The sequence below is a fragment of the Mesoplodon mirus genome (genome assembly GCF_964341445.2).
Source record: "Mesoplodon mirus genome assembly, chromosome: 18".
Classification (NCBI taxonomy): Eukaryota; Metazoa; Chordata; class Mammalia; order Artiodactyla; family Ziphiidae; genus Mesoplodon; species Mesoplodon mirus.
In genome coordinates, this window is record NC_138994.1 from 51,331,584 (window position 1) to 51,353,654 (window position 22,071).

At 37.9% G+C, this 22,071-nt stretch overlaps 1 protein-coding gene across 1 annotated transcript in view; it reads left to right on the forward strand.

Annotated features, from left to right (window-relative positions):
- The window catches only part of YWHAE (tyrosine 3-monooxygenase/tryptophan 5-monooxygenase activation protein epsilon), a 43,915-nt gene extending 24,953 nt beyond the window's left edge, over positions 1 to 18,962 (forward strand). Inside the window, exons 2-6 of the mRNA XM_082603703.1 lie at positions 7,164 to 7,363; positions 9,749 to 9,855; positions 10,511 to 10,717; positions 13,048 to 13,184; positions 18,003 to 18,962. Of these exons, the coding sequence (XP_082459829.1) occupies positions 7,164 to 7,363; positions 9,749 to 9,855; positions 10,511 to 10,717; positions 13,048 to 13,184; positions 18,003 to 18,055 (704 nt within the window). The 3' untranslated portion in view covers positions 18,056 to 18,962. The remainder of the gene's footprint in view (positions 1 to 7,163; positions 7,364 to 9,748; positions 9,856 to 10,510; positions 10,718 to 13,047; positions 13,185 to 18,002) is intronic.
- The last annotated feature ends 3,109 nt before the right edge of the window (positions 18,963 to 22,071 follow it).

A 22,071-nucleotide genomic window follows, 5' to 3' on the forward strand; every position in this document is an offset into this window, starting at 1 on the left:
CACCTATACTAAATTCCCCTTTATGTATTTAATGAACAGAATTCGGACCTTCAGGATGATTCTTTGGGTGTCAGAAACTTCTTTAGGGACAGATACATAGCTAAATTTTCTACAAAATAAAATGGGCTGCAGAAAAAGGGCCTATTGAAATTGCTGAGAAGGAACTATAGAATCTCTCGTTCTATCTAGGGGGGGATCCTTAAATAGGTTTCATTTATCTGTGATATAGTCAGGCCCACCAGAATATACTTCTCAATCTCTATTAACGTAGTTCAGTTTACATTATTCATTCTTTCATCAAATGTTTGTGTGCCATTTATATCATTAGATACTGTGCTTTTCTGGGAATAGAGAGATAAAGACACAGTTAATACCCTTTTAGGACGGTAGTATTTGATTGGAAGAAAAACACTGATGCTCAACACAGGGAAAGAAGTATGAACATGGGTTGGAGAGCACAGTAAGGCTTTGCAGAATAAGAACTTGATCCAGAGGGATGAATAGTTTCCTAGACAAAGAGAAAAGGTCATGGGTCAACTGATCAATCTTTACATAAAGCAAGCCCAAGACCTCTCCAGAACCTTGAGTGACAGAACCTTTTTAAGGCAGTGTTTGATTCTGTGGCCCTTTTCTGTCCTTGGGGTGTTTGCCGTTAGTGTTTTTGGACTTAATTTGTTTCTATGAGCACACCTCTTGGAAAGTTAGTTGAATGTGGTGGTTAAGAGAGAGCTCAGGCACTTAAGTTAGATTGTCTGGGTTCGAATTCTGGTTTTACCACTTAATAGCTGTGTGACTTTAGGCAAGTTACTGTTTCAGTTTTTTGTCTTTAAAGTCAGAATTATGTGTTCTGACAGCCGACAGACATTTTTTTCCATGTTCAGCGAAATCATGGTTATGACCCTGTATACTTTGGTAGGAGGTACATGAGTCCTATCATCCAGTACAGAGCCTGCTTGTTTTCCTGTGATTCTGAACAGTTTGCTTCCATCCTGAGTCTGGCTCTTACTAGAAACTGTAGGCCCCCCTTTAGATTTTGTACTCTGTCTTTATAAAATTAATAAGATTATTGGACCTCAGCAGAGACCTGTTTTACCATCTGGCAGGGACAGTCTTGGGAGAATCAAGTTTACTGGGATGTTGTTTACTGTTAGTGGCATGGGAGCATCTGCTCTCTACTAGGCATTGGCAGTTAAGGTTTTTTTTTTTTTTTTTTAGATGTTGGGGGTAGGAGTTTATTAATTTATTTTTGCTGTGTTGGGTCTTTGTTCCTGTGCGAGGGCTTCTCTAGTTGTGGCAAGCGGGGGCCACTCTTCATCACGGTGCGCGGGCCTCTCACTATCGCGGCCTCTCTTGTTGTGGAGCACGGGCTCCAGATGTGCAGGCTCAGTAGTTGTGGCTCACGGGCCCAGTTGCTCCGCGGCATGTGGGATCTCCCCAGACCAGGGCTCGAACCCGTGTCCCCTGCATTAGCAGGCAGATTTTCAACCACTGCGCCACCAGGGAAGCCCGGCAGTTAAGGTTTTTGAAGAGACTGTTCTGGGAGGTTAACTTGTAGGTGGAAGAAGGTGTAAGCAGGAATAAACCACATTTTAATGTATTAATAAGTGTGTATGTTTGTTGTCATTGAAATCATTTATCTTGCATCTATTATAAAAGCAAACGAAAGGATCCCCATACAGATGAATTCAAATAAATGTTCAAATCTGAGATAATATGATTAAATCAAAGCATGACTGTGGAGTCAGAGTGCCTGTTGTAATCCACTGAATTTGTGATTTTGAGCAAATTTCACCCCCACAGTTTTTAGTTTCCTTTTATAAAATGGGGATAATACTGGTACCTACTTCAAAGGTCTGTTCAGATTCGGTGCATTCAGATTCAGTGTGTGTTCCGGTGCAAAGCATTTGGAACAGTGCCTACCGTGAGGTGTTTTATTTGTGAATGAGTTTATCGAAGGAATGTGTAAATAGTTCAGAGAGCAAAAACCAAGAACCAAAGCTAAATTAAAGTTGGAGTGCAAAACATTTGACTCTCTTGGCAGGATAGTCAGTAAGAAAAAGAAGCAAGCTGGTTTAATGTAATGGATGTCTAACTAGGCTATTATCACTCTGAAGGAGAAATGACCTGGAACGAAATAAGCTTAGTATTTGGTTAAGATGTCCTTTGAGTTGTGAGGATTATATGTTTCAGAGTTTCTGTAACAGTGGTGATTTTCAGTCAGCTACCCGTTGTCCCCAAACTATCAAGAGTCCCAGAAATTATATTTTATTGCCCAAAACTCATGTACCAAACTGCGCATCCACAAGTAGTGATTTGACCATGAGTTGCAGTTATCTGGTTCATAAATTGTGATCATATCTGCTGCAGATAGATTTGACAGTCTTCCGCCATCTGAGAAATGCTGAGATCGCATTGATAAAATAGTTGCTGCAATAATGATTTCATGAAATACTAGTGTTTGAGAAAGTTGTGTGAATATAACTGGTATTAGTCCTCTGCTGATGGAAGTTTTAAGGGTGTGGCTAGTCTAGAGTTTTGGATAAATTAGGGTTTTCACATACTTTTGGGGTATTTTATAGTTAGGATTGTGTTTCTGTTGCTGGTGTTTAAAAAAAGGGTAAGGATGACACCAGTGTTATCGGAATTTCTTTATAGTCATAATTTGTACAAATTGGTACAAAACACTGGTTGTAGAACTTTTAGCTCTTTTCTCTTCTGCTTCGTGCTACTACTATCCCTTAATCTAGTTCCTTCAGGAGTGAAGAAATTTCTGAAGATAAAGGGCTATGAGGAGTAGTTTGGCTTTTAACAGTAACTACTACAATTCCGTAATAAAAAGGCAGATAACTCAAAAATTGTCATAACATCTGAATGGTATTTTCCAGAGAGCATACACAAATAGCCAGTTAGCATATGAAAAGATGCTCAACATCATTAGCCATCAAGGAAATGCGAATCAAAATCAGAGATCCCACTTAACACCCACTAGGATGACTATTAAAAAAAAAAAAAAGGAACAAGCGTTGGTGAGAGTATGGAGGAATTAGAATCCTTCTCTGTTGCTGGTGGAATGTAAAAAAAAAATGGTGCAGCCCCTGTTAAAAAGTTCAGTAGTTCCTTCCTCAGAAAGTTATCATATGACCCCACAGTTCCACTCCTTAAGTATATATTCAAGAGATTTGAATGCATACTTACATGAATGTTCATAGCAGCATTTTTCATAATAGCCAAAAAGTGGAAAGTCAACTCAAATGTCCATTAACTGATGAACGGATAAGTAAAATGTGGTATACACCTGTATACATTCAGTAAATGAAGTATCGATAGATGCTGCACTATGGCTGAACCTTGAAACATGCTAAGTGAAAGAAGCCAGTTACAGAAGACAACATACTGTATAGTTCCCTTTGTATGAAATGTCCAAATAGGTAAATCCATAAAGATGGCAAGTGAATTGGTAGTTGCCTAGGGCTGAGGGATTTGGGGGTGAATGGGGAATGACTGCTAATGTGCATGGAGCTTTTCTTTTTCGAATGATGAAAAATGTTCTAAAATTGATTATAGTAATGGTTGTGCAAATTCTGTGAATATAACCACCATTGAATTTGTATGCTTTAAATAGGTGAGTTGTATGTGAATTACAGATCAGTAAAGCTGTTATTTAATAATAACAGATAACTGCTACTTTTGTATTTGTACCACAGTCTTTTGTGCATTGTTTTGTGGCTTTTTCAGTGAAGGGAATTGTATACTTAATTGAAGCTGGGATAGTAGAATATCATTGAGTATTTAAAATGTATTTCTTCCCTCACATTGTAAAACTATCATATGATCATTGTTGAAAATTTCTAGAGCACAGAAAAATGAAAAAAAACCTGTCATCTGGAATAGTACCCAGAGACATACCATTGTTAAATTTTTAGTGGTATTAGATATTTGGGTACAGTTTTTCCATATATAATGTTGCAGAGCTCTACAGTTTAAAAGAATTATGGTCTTTTTTTTTGGTGTAGCTAGGTTACTTTTTAAATTGCTTTGTTGTTGGAACAACGTAGATGAAATTACTGGTTCACTTCTGAGGCATGTTTAATTTGTTGTTAGTTTTTGAGAACTAGTATGGCAGTGAGCTTGAAATGATACCCTCTTTACTCTACTGCCACTAAATTTAGCCTTTTTTTCATGGCTGTGGTTAAAAAAAAAAAACTGGATGTTTCAGATGAATGTGCTCAGGCTCCCACAGATGGTCTTATATATGCCTTAATATTTGTTGTTTTAATGCTTCAGAATTGCATTAAAAAAATTCAGCTCTATTGAGGTAAATTTTATAATATACTACTTATACACGTAAAATTCATTGTTTTTTAAAAAAATAATTTAGTTTTGGCTGAGTTGGGTCTTCGTTGCTGTGCGCGGGCTTCTCAAATTGCGGTGGTTTCTCTTGTTGCGGAGCACAGGCTCTAGGTGCATGAGCTTCAGTAGTTGTGGCTCACGGTCTCTAGAGCGCAGGCTCCGTAGTTATGGCATGTGCGGGCTTAGTTGCTCCACGGCATGTGGGATCTTTCTGGACCAGGGCTCAAACCCACGTCCCCTGCATTGGCAGGCGGATTCTTAACCACTGTGCCACCAGGGAAGTCCCAAATTCATTGTTTTGATAAATGTATTCAACTGTGTAACCACCACGGTAGAACAATTCTGTTACACCCCAAATTTCCCTTGTACTCCTTTGCTCACAAGCCTCTCACTTAACCCCCATATCTTGGTAACCACTTACTTGCTTTCTGCCTTTATAGTTTTGCATTTTCTATAACTTGATTTAAATGGAATCATAGTCCTTTTTGGTCTGGCTTTTTTCCTTTTGTTTTTAAAAATATCTTTATGGGAGTATAATCGCTTTACAATGTTGTGTTAGTTTCTGTTGTACAACAAAGTGAATCAGCTATAAGTATACATATATGCCCATATCCTCTCTCTCTTGAGCCTCCCTCCCTGGTCTGGCTTTTTTCAATTAGCATCATGTTCTTTTGTTGTTGTTTGTTTGTTTGTTTTGCGGTACGCGGGCCTCTCACTGTTGTGGCCTCTCCCGTTGCGGAGCACAGGCTCCAGACACGCAGGCTCAGCGGCCATGGCTCACGGGCCCAGCGGCTCCGCGGCATGTGGGATCTTCCCGGACCGGGGCACGAACCCGTGTCCCCTGCATCGGCAGGCGGACTCTCAACCACTGCGCCACCAGGGAAGCCCAGCATCGTGTTTTTTGAAATTCATCCATGTTGTTACTTGTATCAGTAGTTCATTCTTTTTTATTCTTGAGTAGTATTCCATTGTATGGATGGACATTTGGGTGGTTTTCACCTTCTGTCTATTATGAATAAAGTTGCTGTGGACATATATGTAAAAAAGTCTTTGTGCAGATATATATTCGTATCTCTTGGGTAATACCTAGGAGTGGGCTTGCTTAGTCTTACAGTGTTGAACTCTGTAAGAAACTACTGAATTGTTTTCTAAAGATCATATCATCTTAATATTTCTATTTAACTTCTGTTTAAAAAAATATTTATTTGGCTGGGTCAGGTCTTGGTTGCAGAACATGGGATCTTCATTGCAGCATGCAGGATCTTTCGTTGCAGTGCGTGGGCTCTTCGTTGCGGCACACTTGCTTTTCTTTAGTTGTGGTGCACGGGCACCAGAGTGCGTGGGCTCCATAGTTGTGGCATGTAGGTTCTCTAGTTGTGGCTTGCGGGCTCAGTAGTTGCAGCACGTGGGCTCAGTAGTTGTGGCACTCGGGCTTAGTTGCCCCCGCAGCATGTGGGATCTTAGTTCCCCGACCGGGGGCTGAATCCGAGTCCCCTGCATTGGAAGGTGGATTCTTAACCACTGCACCACCAGGGAACTCCCCCCACTATGTAACTTCTTGATATTCCTGAAAGGATAATTTTTGGACACATATCATTTCCTGGGATTACACATAATTTATCATATTATTAAGCAGTGTTTCATAAAGTCACCATCTGCATTGTACTTTAAGGTATGCTTATGCTTAGAATGTATGCTAAGGGTGCTTGTTAAAATGCAGATCCTTGGGTCTCATCACCAAAAATTCTGACGCAGTAAAAGTTGGAGAGCCACATGCTAATATCGCACTTAGTCTTTTCTAAAAGCATAGTTTTCATTAATATATTTATTCAGTTAGTGTTTATTGAGCTGTTTTTGGCTCTTCCTTTGCATTCACGTGCATTTTATTAACTATTTTTTCCTATACTTGGGATCTCCCAAGGTTTATCTGGGCCCCTTTCTTTGCTCGCCACCTAGTGGTGACAAGTGAGAACCATACAAAACTTTGCTGATGAATGAATTCATAGGAGGTGGACAGTGCCCTTCTAAAGGAGGAAGGATTGCAAATACCCAAAGATAAGTTTGTGTTTGTGACTAGCCAAATGCTCAGTATATGTTTGCTATATGAATGAATTCCCTTTTCTCCAGTGACTACTTTTTGGGGAAGTTTAATTTATTTGTATTTAATTGGGGAATAATTTATTTGAGAGTAAATGCATTTCAGAGTCTGTAAATTTAAAACTTCTGTTTTAAACTGCCAGCTGAATTATTTTTACTGGGAAACGGATAGGTGTGCATTCCTAGTTCTCTTAATATGGGAGAGATGCCTCCAAGCCATACTGAATTATACTTTATACTTGATACTGTATGAAGTCATTTTGGTTCCATACAGTTTATATTCTAGATCCTATTTTTTCTGGGCTCTTAATTTACTTTATCTTTTACATGGTTTTAGTTTTTTACTCATACTAGTTTTGATGATTGTGAAGTTATTTTGTTAAAAATTTTGTTTTTTGTTTTACATTAGCTTGAAAGCAAAAAGATCTACTGAGATAAGGATGTTTTCAGGGCTTCCCTGGTGGCGCAGTGGTTGAGAGTCCGCCTGCCGATGCAGGGGACACGGGTTCATGCCCCGGTCCGGGAAGATCCCACATGCCGTGGAGCGGCTGGGCCCGTGAGTCATGGCCGCTGAGCCTGCGTGTCCGGAGCCTGTGCTCCGTCCGCAATGGGAGAGGCCACAACAGTGAGAGGCCCGCGTACCGCCAAAAAAAAAAAAAAAAAGGATGTTTCAATAAAACATAGTTTGTACGGTCTCATTTTATTTTCACTTATAGAAATGGTGGAATCAATGAAGAAAGTAGCAGGGATGGATGTGGAGTTGACAGTTGAAGAAAGAAACCTCCTATCTGTTGCATATAAAAATGTGATTGGAGCTAGAAGAGCTTCCTGGAGGATAATCAGCAGCATTGAACAGAAAGAAGAAAACAAGGGAGGAGAAGACAAACTAAAAATGATTCGGGAGTATCGGCAAATGGTGAGATTGTCGTATCCTAGACAAGTTTAAAGAATGATGTCTTAGGTGGTGGACTGTTTAAATCATAGCCTAGTACACACATTGTTGTATACCTGTGTAATGTATATTTTACATTTTAATGTATTTACATCTTTCATTCACCGGTATTGGGAATTATAGGCTATACAGTATTTCAGGACAGAGGAGAAGAACTTTTTTTCCTTGGAAGCTGCAGAGAGTAGTGTTGAGCACCACACAAGTAAAGAACTAATTTAATCTTTGTTTTTATTGTGGTAACTACAAAATACTTCCTTGAGTGACTTGAAATTACCATTCAGGACAATTTAACAAAGATTTGTGTGTCTATTATGTGCCACACCAGTTGCTAGGTGTTATGTGCAAAGTTGAGACAGTTACAGTTAATATCTTTATGGAAGATCAGTCTAGTCATTGTTTTTTTAATAGTATAGAAAGTATCAGAGGGCATTGGACATTATTTCATAAAGTTATTGTTTCATATATTACATGTGGGTATATACGATATGTGATGTTTTTGTTGTGGGTTTTGGTCAAAAAAGTTTGATCTAGTGCAGTGGTTCTCAACCAGAGGTGACTTTGCTCCTCAGAGGACATTTGGCAATGTCTAGAGACATTTTGGGTTGTCACAACTTGACAGTTCTGCTGGTATTTCAGTGGGTAGAAATGGGGATACTGCTGAGCATCCTGTTATGCATAGAATAGCCCCCCCCCCACTGTTGAGAAACTGATTCTAGTGGAACTGATTCTAAACACACTCTTAAGAGTACAGTGAGGGAAATAACAGAAGCAGTCACAAAGTTAGCATGGGGAGTAGTAAATTTGGTAGGGGGAGGGAAAAGGGAAACATTTACTGACTAACATGGGGAGATATTTGTAATATATATAATTGTGCAAGATACTGTATTTAATCTTTAAATGACCGTGTAAAGGGTAGGTATTACTCCAGTTCATAGATGGGAAAACAGGTGTTCTGAGTGATTAAGTAACATACCTGGGGTTACAGAGAAGGTGGTTACCTGGTACCAGTGTGACCATTACTTTCAAATATGTTGAAAAAAGAATATGGATTGTCAATAGACAAGTTTGGTGTCTCAGAGGGATGAGGAAATGAGAAAGTGCTAAAGAGGTAAGTCTGTGAACTAGATTGTGGGATTTGGGATAAGTAGGAAAGGAAGCAGGAAGCAAAGGGAGGAACTGATAAATTGGGAGAAGATGAAAGAGTCAAGAGGTTGGAATTTAAGACTTCCAGGATAGAACAGCACAGTTAGGAGTATGGACAGGTGAAGGTCATGGAGTTGAGATGAAGGAACTGTGTTGAAAGGAACATGATAATACCTTGGTGTGTGATACCCGGAATTGTAGAGGTAAGCTGTAGATACTCAGTGAATGTGGGTGAAGAGCCTGTGGAGATCTACTGATAACAGAAATTGAGAAATTAAAACATAGTGGATGAGCTTCCAAGGAGGAAGGGTTTGGACTATTAGGAGAGCAGTCATACTGAGTCAGTGAGGAGTTAAGAGATTCAGAAATCATCCTTCTCTTAGAGTAGTCTATCTTTACTTGAAAAGCCATAAAGAAGGTAGTTCATTCAGGAGAAAGCTGGTTTTACTTAGGATCAGAACGAGATTATAGGAGAAGAGAGAGTGGGCGAATTATTTACAGTGGGAAGGAGGAGGTTCCAGAGGGCATGAAATGAATTTGGAAAGGTTGAACAATGTCACTGTAGTAATAGAAAATGGAAAGCAGATGGTGTATATATGTTTAGGAGTAGTGTGTGTTTTTGGCATGATAAACGAATTGGGACGAGTGGCAATATTTCCTTGAGTTTACAGATTTTTGGTGTTGTAACTGGCTGTGGATCTACCACTCAGGTGGTTGGCTGTTGAGCATAGTAGTGGTTAGAAATGTGAGCCTTGGAAGCAGAATACCTTGGTTTGAATTCTTATTCCATCCCTTACAAACTGTGACTCTAACCATGCAACCTTACCTGGGTTCAAGTTCTCACTCTGCCCCTAAGTTCTTTAAGTTAGTGATCTTTGGACAAATACAGTAACCTTTGTTTTCCCATTCAGTGGAGACAATAGTTGCTACCTCATTAAAGAAGCTACTTAATATAAATGTGCTGCATTTAGTAAGTAGTAATCACTGTTCTGTAGCTGAACTGTGAGGGTTTTTTAAAGCACTTAAGTAATGGCACTTAGGAAGAAAGACTTTCCATAAACCGGAGACAGCTTTTCTCTGCTTTTGTATTAAGAGAGGGAAGGGGGGTTTGGAGAGGGGTATGCATGTTCTCTTCTCCAAAACCAGAGATAGAATGTGATCATTTATATATAATTTCTTAAACAATTTTTTTGACTTGTTTTTCAGGTTGAGACTGAGCTAAAGTTAATCTGTTGTGACATTCTGGATGTACTGGACAAACACCTCATTCCAGCAGCTAACACTGGCGAGTCCAAGGTTTTCTATTATAAAATGTAGGTTCTATACTAGAAGGGAAAATGTCAGATAAATGTTGGCTCTCTTAGAATCATCACTTTTTAATGTAGGTTTACAACATTTTATTTAACGTTGGAGAGATAGTTACGGGAGGAGTGAGTCTCAAATTAATTTTTGAATACTCATTTGCAGATTCACTGCTAAGAAGAATCAATATTACTGCATTTAGGTGGTCAGACTATTACTGTAAAAATGTACTAGGTTTCGCTTTACCTATTCATACTCATTTGCTTGTGTGGGGCTGCCCCCCTGGCTACAAGCAGTGCATTACACAGTTCAGTCTTAACAATTTATATGGAAGTTTTATTTCATGATTAACAAACTGTTGTGCCATTCTTTGGAACCACTTTTTATATTTAATTCTCGTCTATCAAGTGATAAATTTGTTGATTTTTGAGCCTTTTCAGTTAGTTTCTCTAGGATTTTGCTTATATTTGGCAATGTGAAATCTCTGAGGAGGAAAACTAAATAGATGAGTCAGTCATTCCTGAAAGAGACTTTTTGAAATTATTGAAGTATACCTGTTTCATATTTTTGTCACATACGTGATCTTATGTAATACAGAAACTTTTTAACAACTTACTTAAAAAGCATTATTCCTAATTCTGTTTTTTTGTTTTTGTTTTGTTTTAGGAAAGGGGACTACCACAGGTATCTGGCTGAATTTGCCACAGGAAATGACAGGAAGGAAGCTGCGGAGAACAGCCTAGTGGCGTATAAAGCTGCTAGTGATATTGCAATGACAGAACTTCCACCGACACATCCCATTCGCTTAGGTCTTGCTCTCAATTTTTCCGTATTCTACTATGAAATTCTTAATTCCCCTGACCGTGCCTGCAGGTAGGTCATGAAAGAGAACAAACGCTCTCACTTTGGAAGTAAAAAAGGTTACAAAGGAGAATAGCTACTTGTTTTTTGTCTTGTTCCTTGGGACTGCCTTCGTTGGCTTGGCCCTGTAATAAAGAATTATTCTGGCTTTTAATGCAGCTGTTTTGGATGATATAAAGACAGACCTATCTCATTTCACTAGGATAGCAGTTAGGATAATTATGTTGATGGGGAAAAATTTGATTGGTAGATTGAAAAGAACCTTGTTACAGAGTAAGAGAAAGGAATGGGGAATTTTCATAATAGAATTATCTTCATTTCTGTATATTAGCTTTCAGTCTTTATAGCATGTGCTTAATATAGTTATGCTCTTAGTGTACATGTCATTTTGTATTTTCTATCATAAAATTCGGCATCCTATTGACGTATGTAAAAGTACTCCCCTATTTATACATCAGATTGTTCCTTTTTTTTTTTTTGCGGTACGCGGGCCTCTCACTGTTGTGGCTTCTCCCGTCGCGGAGCACAGGCTCCGGATGCACAGGCTCAGCGGCCATGGCTCGCGGGCCCAGCTGCTCCGCGGCATGTGGGATCTTCCCGGACCGGGGCACGAACGCATGTCCCCTGCGTCGGCAGGTGGACTCTCAACCACTGTGCCACCAGGGAAGCCCCCTGTTCCCAATTTTTGATACACATATAAATTTAAGGAATATCTTTATGTACATAGCTTTTTACTTTTTAAATATACATAACATGAAGTTTAGTGTTCTATTTTTAAAAAATCTTCTTTCTTTCTTTATTTGCTGCATTGGGTCTTCCTTGCGGTGCGTGGGCTTCTCGTTGTGGTGGCTTCTTTTGTTGCGGAGCACGGGCTCTAGATGCGCAGGTTTCAGTAGTTGTGGCTTGCGGGCTCTAGAGCGCAGGTTCAGTAGTTGTAGCACACGGGCTTAGTTGCTCTGCGGCATGTGGGATCTTCCCAGACCAGGGCTAGAACCACTGTCGCCTGCACTGGCAGGCGGATTCTTAACTACTGCGCCATCAAGGAAGCCCTAGCATTTTGTTTTTAAATGTGCAATTCAGTGGCATTAAGTACACCCACAATATTGCCTGTCACCACTATTTCTAAAACTTTTTCATCACCTGAAACAAACTGATCAATAAACAGTAACTCCGTATTTCCTTCTGCCCCAGTCCCTGGTAATCTCTACTTCCTGTCTTTATGAGTTTTCCTATTTTAGATACTTCATATAGTAGGAATATGTATTTATTCTTTGTAACTTCAGTGTTCTTGAGTATGTAGGAATCAGATATTCCATGAAAGGAGAGATTTTCCTGATGTAAGGTGGATTCATTTGAATGCAAATAAATATTAATTTATCTAAAAACATTCTAAATGTTGCTAGTCGAGTTTGTCCAAACAGGTAGTATGTCTTGACTAATAAAGAAGCTATAGCTGTTTAGCTGATAGTCCTGGTTGAATCTTTCATTGCCATTCTCCAGGCTAGCTGTCCCACACGTAGCTTCAACTTAGTCCTTTCCATGCTTCTGCTTTAATCTGAAGTGTGCCATTTGTGCTGTTTTCCTACCCGGTAATTAGTTCAAATATGACCTCCCCATTTGCTCCTCCTCTTGGATCCCTAAAGTACTTTTCTCCAGGATAGCATTTCATCCTCCTTTTACAGTAGTTATTTATGTGTCAGTCCCTCTATTTTTAGATGTTTTAAAAAGTTCATTGTGTACCCAGGTTATGTCTCTCTTTCCTCTTTTCTTTTCCCCACCCATGTCCATCATCACTTGGTGTACATAGTAGGCAGTACTCAACAAGTGAATGTGAATTTTGTTTCATTTTAACTGTAGTAATTCACTTATATGATCACATTTTTGTGAGTTCTGTATTGCCTATTGCTCCATTAACATTAAATTCTGTTGGATTAAATTGTGAGATACTGTCCCAGAATTTTCTCTTTTTGCATTAAAACTTCATTAAATAAGTGAACTGTTGACTAGAATTTGGAAATACCTTTAATATGCATGTATTTTGGTGGTGGATTAGAATGGAATTTGGTCTGCTTGTCAAAAGCATAGTCATAAGTGGAACTCCAAAAGTTCCAGTAGTTCCAAAGTTGCTGGATTACAAAATTAAAAAGGGAGTTAATAGGAAGTTAATTTTCATCAGTTACATCTGCTTTTCCTTTATTTCAGTGCCTAAACCCAAGCATTCAGTGTCGCTATTACTGTGTGATAACTGAAGAAAAGACTGAAATTTAACTTATGTCATTTCCAATTCTGGTTTTGGACTTTTTTAGCTTATTTTTGTAATACATTTATGTAAACACTTGTAGGTTGGCAAAAGCAGCTTTTGATGATGCAATTGCAGAACTGGATACGCTGAGTGAAGAAAGCTATAAGGACTCTACGCTTATCATGCAGTTGTTACGTGATAATCTGACACTATGGACTTCAGACATGCAGGGTGATGGTAAGGAGACTGAAGTTAAAGTGTTGTCTCTTTCAGTTGTTGGATCTGTTTACTCTTAGAAGTTGGGATTTCTTTACATTAAGCTACAATTTAGACTCAACAGCCTTTCCTCCAAACTATCAAATTTTGATTACTGCCTTTACCGGAAATGATATCAAAGTACAGTCTTCCATTTTGGTCTGTAAGATGATAAAAGACCTGTTTGGGAAAGGGGATCTTTTGTTAATATTCAAAGATTTAAAGTTTTGCCTCTAATACTGTTTGCTAAACTTAGTTTACCTCTTCTCTCACACTGTGTTTTGAAAGATGGAGGGAGAGGAAGCAGTTCATATTATCATTTCTCAGATTCAATTTTAGGGGGTCTAAGGTTAATTGTATTTGATTGTCATGATCACTGCTTTGGCTGAGTGGTAATCCTCAGGTTAAAGCTAGATGGTTGGGGGGAAGGGTAAGCTGTGACAAAGTGAGAGAGTGGCATGGACATATATACACTACCAAACGTAAAATAGCTAGTGGGAAGCAGCCTCATAGCACAGGGAGATCAGCTCGGTGCTTTGTGACCACCTAGAGGGGTGGGATAGGGAGGGTGGGAGGGAGGGAGATGCAAGAAGGAAGAGATATGGGAACATATGTATATGTATAACTGATTCACTTTGTTATAAAGCAGAAACTAACACACCATTGTAAAGCAATTATACTTCAATAAAGATGTTAAAAAAAAACAAAAACAAAAAACTAGATGGTTATAAGTAGATATTTATGAAGCATCTTTTCTGTGTGGAAATCTTTGATCTAAAAAAAGAACTAGTTTACCTCTGTATTCTACACAACAAATGGCATGTCCTGCCCATAGGTCCTTATTTAAGAGGTCTGGCGTAGTGTCTTGTTTTCTAGCGTTGCAGTTGTAAATAGTTACTAGAATATTTTATAAAATTTAATCTTGTGATGGGCGGTGGGGTGGGGTGGGTGCTTAATGTTTCTTCCAGTTGTAAAAGGCCAAATTTGTCACGTTTCTTGATTTTAAAGGATATTTTATTCTGCCCATTTCTAAAGAATTGTTTTAATCCATGATACATCATTGAAGGAGGGGGGATGGGACGGGGAGATGGACACAAACTAGTGTGGCATGATAATTATGAGAGTTTTTGTAATTGGTGGTGGTGATATGGGGAGTGGAAATAAAGTTTCTTGTCACTTTCAGCTACAGATCCTTTAAGAGTGTATTACCCAAACTGAAGCATATGTTGTATTGCTTGAGGCTAGCTGTATTTTCCGTCGGTCAGACCAACATGTTGTACTGTATTTGGAAACATACTTTTTAAAGATGTATTTGAAAATGGGTGTCAGGGCATGTAGGTTGACAGTGGAAGGATAGAGTCAGATTTTAGAATTATCTTGAGTCATGGTTACTGAAGTGAGAATTAGGTGACTCAGCTTCTAAAGTGCACCAGCTTGATGAACTATTTAGAAACTTGACTAGGGTTGGCTTGATACATGTGGCACATGTGACCTACTTGTACACTTTACCAACAAAGCCAGGTGGAGCCACAGATGACTTTTCATTCAACACAGCACTTGAGGGGCAACCAGTACCAGTCTGTGGGACTCAAAACTAATTGAACCATCTCTGAACTAATGACTAAGGTTCCTTCCAGCTTTAAATTCTATTGTATTCTAACAATAACTACTAAGAAGAATGGCCAAATAGCTGTGGACTCTTCACAGTCACCCCCAGCTCAGAGAAGACTAATATCTCTGCCTGTTTGAGGGGATAAAAGGAAAGCATGTGGAGAGTTTGGTAAGCGGTATTGACCTATAAGTAAGCTCTATACCCCTTTGACCTCTGGGGATGTTTTTTTGAGGGTGAAAAGTAACAAAAAGAAGGTGACTTTGAAAAGCAATTTTTTTTAGACATTTGATGCCAGCTCTTATAACTAAGTTGCTAGATTACAAAAAGTCTATATTTTTCATTATCACTCATAACCAAGAATTGATTGAGGGTAGACTGTATGTCACTCTATTTTTATACAGAACCAAAGATAATGCTTTCTCTTGGTTATTGAGCATTGTTTTATGAAATGGATCATTTAAAAATAGGGTATCTTTAGATTTGTTATGTTTTCATAGTTGGGAAGGTTCTTTGTACAAATTGTTTTATTACATTTTAGGGTAGATTTCTCTTTAATCCTAAAACACTTAAAAATCTAGTGAAATTCAGTTGCATCAATTCCTTTTCACTTTGTAAATTGACCAATTAATTAAATTTGGTCGAAACAGACTGATTTTCATTTAAGAGGTTTGTCGCAAAATATTTGGAATTATGAAGCAGTTTAATGTGAAAAATGCAAGTGGTCTATCTTGAAATTTTAGCAATATTAACAAGCTATCTGAATTTACAAATTGTTGTCGGTACTAGGAAATTGTTTTCCAGTTTTGATAAAAGGTAGAGTATTACATGTTAAATTAAATTGGTTTTGTGATTTAGAATCAATGCTGAATGTAGAAGAATTTTGGTCATGAAATTGGTCAGGATGTTACTTGCATTTATTTTAAGGATTATTTAGATGGTTTTCTCCTTTTTTACTTTAAATATGAAAAATGGTGTAAAAAACCTTTTGAATTGAGGGTTTCTAAAGGAAGAAGTATATATTGTTCACAAGCCTTTACTTACACGTTTATATGTTTTTAACTGCAGAGTATGTTAATGTCTGTCTGGGTCTGTTGAAACATAATTCTTTAAAGGGAGCACCACTTTTTCTCATCAAGTGATTTCAGTCCTTTTCTCTTAACCTGTGGTCAGAGGACTGTTAAATACACAATTCCATAGAGAGGAAGTGTGTTCTCTCTGCCCGTTCCCCTCCTCCCCCCCAAATCTAGAAACTGGGCAAAGAAATATGTATCTGAAGAACCCTTTTTGCCCCCCTTCTGTATACCTTTTAAGAGGATATTATTTCATTCTCTTAAAAAGGAACAGATTATTTCTTAGAGTGAAGTTCATACAAAGTAAAAAGATCAAAATCTGACTCCCCTAAATCATTGATGTTTTCCTTTGTCCTGCTCTTGGTTTATTTTTCTTGTAATGTTGCTTTCATATGATTGTTCTCCCTCCCTTTCTCCTTGCAATATAGATTCCTAAAGGAAAATCCAACTCTTCCTTTCCTAAAAACTCTACTTTGTAAGTCATTATCATGGCACAGTGAATTCTGCTTTTAGTTTTGGTTCTTCACTAATCATGCCTGCATATCATCATCTTGTCGCTTAAAAAACTGCCTGTTCTACATTCCAGGATGTGAAACCTTCTAAGACATTTATGATCTGCTACCCCTGTCTACCTCTGTTTGGGTGTGACTTATGTGACAGTATTTTTATGCCAAAGTTACTTGGAACTTTTGGCAAATCTAATGGTTGCTTATGAGTAAATTAGAGTGTGCTCTGTTGTTGTATGTTAACCATATTTTGGCAGCGTATGGCTGTTAAAAATGAGAGTGAACGTTCCTATCATTTCCTAAGTTTGAATACATTATTGTTCTCCGGGGAAACAGTTGGGCGGACCATCATTTCTTCCCGCAGTAAATAGTTACTTTTGTCTTTCCTTGCACGTCTTTTTCTAAATGTGAGTCAAAAATCTTTATGTACATTAAGTACTTTTAGAGTTAAACAATCAATGTCAAATATTTTCATCACAAAAGAAATGTTAAAATGACTGAAACTATCTTTACTTAACCCTTATTGCCATGACAGCATTTATTGTATCAAGGTCTTTAAGACTGTTTAAAAGCACTCCTCAGAGTTTTGCTTTATGTCTGTAGGCAGCCGGTCTTAGTGTCATTTGTCCATTCTAATTAAGTAATTTAACAAGCACTATGAATGGATGGGTTGTCTGAACTACCATACCATGATTGTTGGGTTAGTTAATTGATTTTCATTTATTTTGATCAGACTAGTAACTACATAGGAATTACAAGTGGCTTGTTAAAGAAGAAGAATGTAACTTTTACCTGTTTATTTTTTGGCAAAAGCCTGCATGCTTCCTTATTATGGCTGACTTATTTAATGCTTATTAATAGGTAGATGATTCTCTGGTAAATAGGCTGGCTTTCTGTTGCATGTCATAGTGCAGTTGAAACTCCTCAGGCTAATCATCGTGTTCAAAGGGAAAAGAAAAGTGGCATGAGAGAACTGGTCCAAATGCCCTTCTTTAATAACCTCAGTGGTCTGGTTTACTTTGAGCATGCTATTCCACTCTGGAGTGAGAAATTGTGATTATGGTTTGGTGTGACTGTCCAGGATACAAAATGTGTAAAATATTCGTTTACAAAAGCAGAATCCTTCCTCTAAAACTATAGAACTCCTTTGAAGAATTTTACTGCTCAATTCTCTTATTGAAACATTTCTAATAATGGGACCTGCAGAAGAATAAGATTTTGCAAAAAATTATAAAGTACTCTTGGTTCTTGAAGAGGTGAGGTTATTGAGAAAGAGTATTTTGACTCAAGATGTACATGAAAGCTTGAAAATCATTTTAACAATATGGTTACCTGGCTGTCTACCTAAGAGCTTTTTTAGCATAAAAACACTGACTTTTACTATGCATCCGTTTTTGTTTTTTTTTTCATCCTGTTAATCATTCAGGACCTTGATCCAGCAGCACCTCTTGGCTTAGGCATCTCAGGTGTCAAGGTAGAAATCCTTTGCCTGTCTGTGTTTAAACCAATTGTAGCAAATATAAGGAGTCTTTATGCTTGGAATGATACCCTTGTGACCACAACAGCCTAGTTTAGTCATTATGAAATAATTAACTGTCATTCTTCTTTGCAGGTGAAGAGCAGAATAAAGAAGCGCTGCAGGATGTGGAAGATGAAAATCAGTGAGACATAAAAGCCAACAAGAGAAACCATCTCTGACCACCCCACACCTTCCCATCCCACCCCTCTTGGAAATTCCCCCATTGTCACTGAGAACCACCAAATCTGACTTTTACATTTGGTCTCAGAATTTAGGTTCCTGCCCTGTTGGTTTTTGTTTTTGTTTTTGTTTTTTAAAAAACAGTTTTCAAAAGTTCTTAAAGGCAAGAGTGAATTTCTGTGGATTTTACTGGTCCCAGCTTTTAGGTTCTTTAAGACACTAACAGGACTGCATAGAGGCTTTTTCAGCATTACTGTATTGTCTCCTGCCAGATGTGGCAAGGTCACCATTAGAAATGGAAATTACATTCGAAAGCCATTAGACTTTTAGGTGATGCAAGCATCTAAGAGAAAGGTTAATCACACTATAGAGGTGTATGTGGTATCTTTCCCTTTTTCTAATTGTTTAAATTGAACTTTATACCAATGTTTAAAATTAATTGGATGTTAGCTTGAGGTGGTTAAAGGTTGTTTGGGGAGTTTGTTCTAATGGTTTTGCTGTAAAAAGTGTTTCAAACTCTGCTGAAATGTTGCTGAAAAGCATGGTGCTGGTAACAGTTCAACAATCCGTGGCTGCTCATTCTTGCCTACTTTACTCTCCCTCTGAAGCAGGTTAGCATTGAAGGTGGTAATGGAAAAGCCTGCATGCGTGTTCAATTCTTTGTTTCTTCTCCTTCCCTCTCCTCCTGGGCCCCGCCCCTCCCCTCCTTCGCTCGCTCAACCTCTTTTGTTCAGTATGTGTAACTTGAAGCTAATTTGTACTACTGGATATCTGACTGGAGCCACAGATACAGAATCTGTATTGTTCTTACTGAAACACAGCATGGATTAACATTAAACTTAAATAAAACAAACCTAAATTAAAAATGCCAAACATCATTGCGCCTCCATCCTTTATCCTTCTAAAATAAAATCTCTAGTCTGAACATATTGATTATATTGTTTGCCTGAATGTGAAAAAGATCTCATTTATTTTTTTCCTTCCGTAAATCACTTGTCTGTTTCCCAAAACTGATGTATATTTCTGGGGGGAAAAATACCTGTAACCTGGTTGTGAAGAACAAGTATAAGTAGTGCAAGTATCCTGTCTTCTAAACCAGATAACAACACGATGTTTATTTTAATCATTAAAGTGCCAGTGTGTATTTATAATACAAGGTGTAATTGTGGATCATCCAGCATGGAATTTTTGGGGTTGTGCAACCAAAGGCTGAATATGTGAATGTGTCAGAATAATCCTTCTTAGGCGGAGGGAAAAATCCCCCCCGCCCCAATGAGTGACAGGAGCAGAGAAGAATGATTAAATTCATTCTCAGTATATGTGTACACATGGTAAAACAATAGTATGGTAGTCCCCTTTATTAGAAACACTCAATGTAAGAATATCTTCCAGAGATCATACACATCAGTGCATATAGATAGTATAGATCACTGTCAGGCATTGAGATCTGTCTCATTCAAATGACTGCCTCACATTGATGTACTCCTGATTTTTGGGGGAAAAAAACAGTTGTCTACTTGTGGACATTCAGATTATTTCCAGCCTTGCTGTTGTAAATGGTGCTGCAGTAAATGCATGTGTATCTGTATGATACATTTCTAGATTTCCTGTGTTAGAAAACACATACTTTTCAATTGGTAAATACTATCTCCCTCCAAGAATTGTTCAACATCATAGCCCCATCAAACAATGTATGAGACTACTAGCTTGACCACACTTGACTTGTTGCCAAATGAGATGTTGACACCAAAAGTATACCTTCGTAGTAAATACTTGGGAGATAAGTAGATTAGTGATGTACTGGTAGTTCTTATTAAAATAAGTGTATGTAGAAGAAACAATGTTTTTGTGAATTGCTTTTCTGTCAGATGATTGGAGACGATTGTATATAAATTGTACTCTTTGGAGCTACCTCCAAGAGAGAATCAGATTTGTTTTTTTCCAGCAGTAATGTTGCCAAGTGTTGTCTGCTGCATCTCAGTCCAAAACTAGAGGAATTTGTTAAGCTCTATCACAGATTTTTAAAGAAACTGCTAATAGGATTCAGGGTTTTGCAGGCCGCTCCCACACTAAACACTAATGTGTGAATGCCTGGACTTGGAACAGTTTGAATGAACACATAGGTAATCTTTTAACAAAATAGTCTGGTTTGTGGAGGTGATTCTGCCAAGTTGGGTTGTCACATGAATTTGTTTAGTGAAAGAGTTCCTTAGTTGACTATGTAGACTTCTATTTGTATCCAGCAAATTCAGGATGCCATGAGCATTTTCAGTGGTGTGGCAATCTTGGTATGGAGAAAAAAGGACTTGCCATCCAAAGAAACTAATGAAGGCACATAGGAAGGACAGTGGTGATTAGTACAGGTCTTTAGAAAGATCCCTATCAAAGATTGGAAGACAGCGAGCGAAGACTGCAGAAAGGTGACAGCCCTGTGAGGACAGTGTTATTTTACTTCCTGTATCTGTTGTCTGGGAGGTGGAGTGTGTTTTTCAGCTCTTGGTTTAGTCATCTGTGAGGATCAGTTGATTTTGATAGAAACTTGAGTTACCATTACAACTTGAATGCAGTTGTTTTGATTTTTTGGTAATTGCTTTGAAAAAAAGTTTTAAACCCAAAGGTTTTCTAAAATGTTAGGAGCAGCAATAAATGGGTTTATACCCATACTTGGGTTCTGTGATGGGTGGCCAGAAAGGAAGATCTCCAAAATTATATTTTGCTGCTTTCTAGGAAGACAATTTGTTAGATCATAGTAAGGGCGTGTTGATGGAATAATACAAACAGTGACTTCTGCTCCAGACGAATGCCACTTGAGGGTTTTACAAAACAAAATCCCATATTAGTTGCTCTACTATTGATCCTAGGACAGTAGAAGAGTGATCATGCTGAAAAAATTGCATAAAGATGAATCTTGCTTTGTTTTGAAATTTTTAACAAGTTCACAGGGATCCCTGGTAAAATTCTGGGATGCTTCATTAAAGGAATTGTTTTTCTTTCTTTGATTTGGATTTAAAGTTTTATTTTCCCCCTCGAAATTTTTTTTAAAATTGAGGTATAGTTGATTTGCAATGTTAATGAGTTTCAGGAGTACAACAGTTTTTAAAGGTTATACTCCATTTATAGTTAAAATGTTGGCTATATGTATAGTCTACCTCTTAATTCCCTGTGTCATGCCCCTCCCCCTTTCCTCTGCCTACTGAAAAGGAATTGCGAGCTTTTAGAGGAAGTGGTGATACTGGATCCAATCCAATTCAGCAAAATTAAACCATCCAACAAGACATATCTCTCATTTCTTTGAGTTCCCAGACTTGTGATTGTTATTGACAACTAATAGCTAACATTGAGTATCAGCTGTGTACCAGGCACTGTGCTTATTAGGCAGTGTCTAGCACATAGGTACTCGATAATTAGGTAAGTTTTCCATCTGTGTTTTTTAAATAGGAAAACTGGGATGGGAGAAGTTGAGGTACTTGTCCAAAGCCACAAAGCTAGTGTATTCAAACAGGATTCACAGTTGGATTTGTATAACTGAAGAGCCCATGCTCTTAACCATTAAGCATTCTCTTTCTTTTAGGCTGTTAGTGTTTTATTGAAATATATTTCCCCTACCCTAAAGTGATCATCTAAAAAATATATTTTAACATTTCTGAGATCAGTTTATGGTTTACAATTGATATATGCCTTTTTGAAAAGCTATAGTAGACACATTAAGCTGTAGTATAAATCATATTAGAATTGAGGAAATAGAATATAAATGATAAATATATTTAGGGCTCTTCAGTGGCTGCCGTCTAAAAAGAGGATTACTGCCTAGATTAATTTTTTTGGCAATTTCTTAATCTGTAGCTTTAGAAATTTAAAAATTAGTGTTTTTTTTAACAGGTGGAGCAATTCTTCCAATTTAAAACAGTTTAGCTTGGACAAGTAGAGCCATAATCCAAATAGATAACCAGTGATTATGGATTGCCAAGTTGCTGCAGTGCTG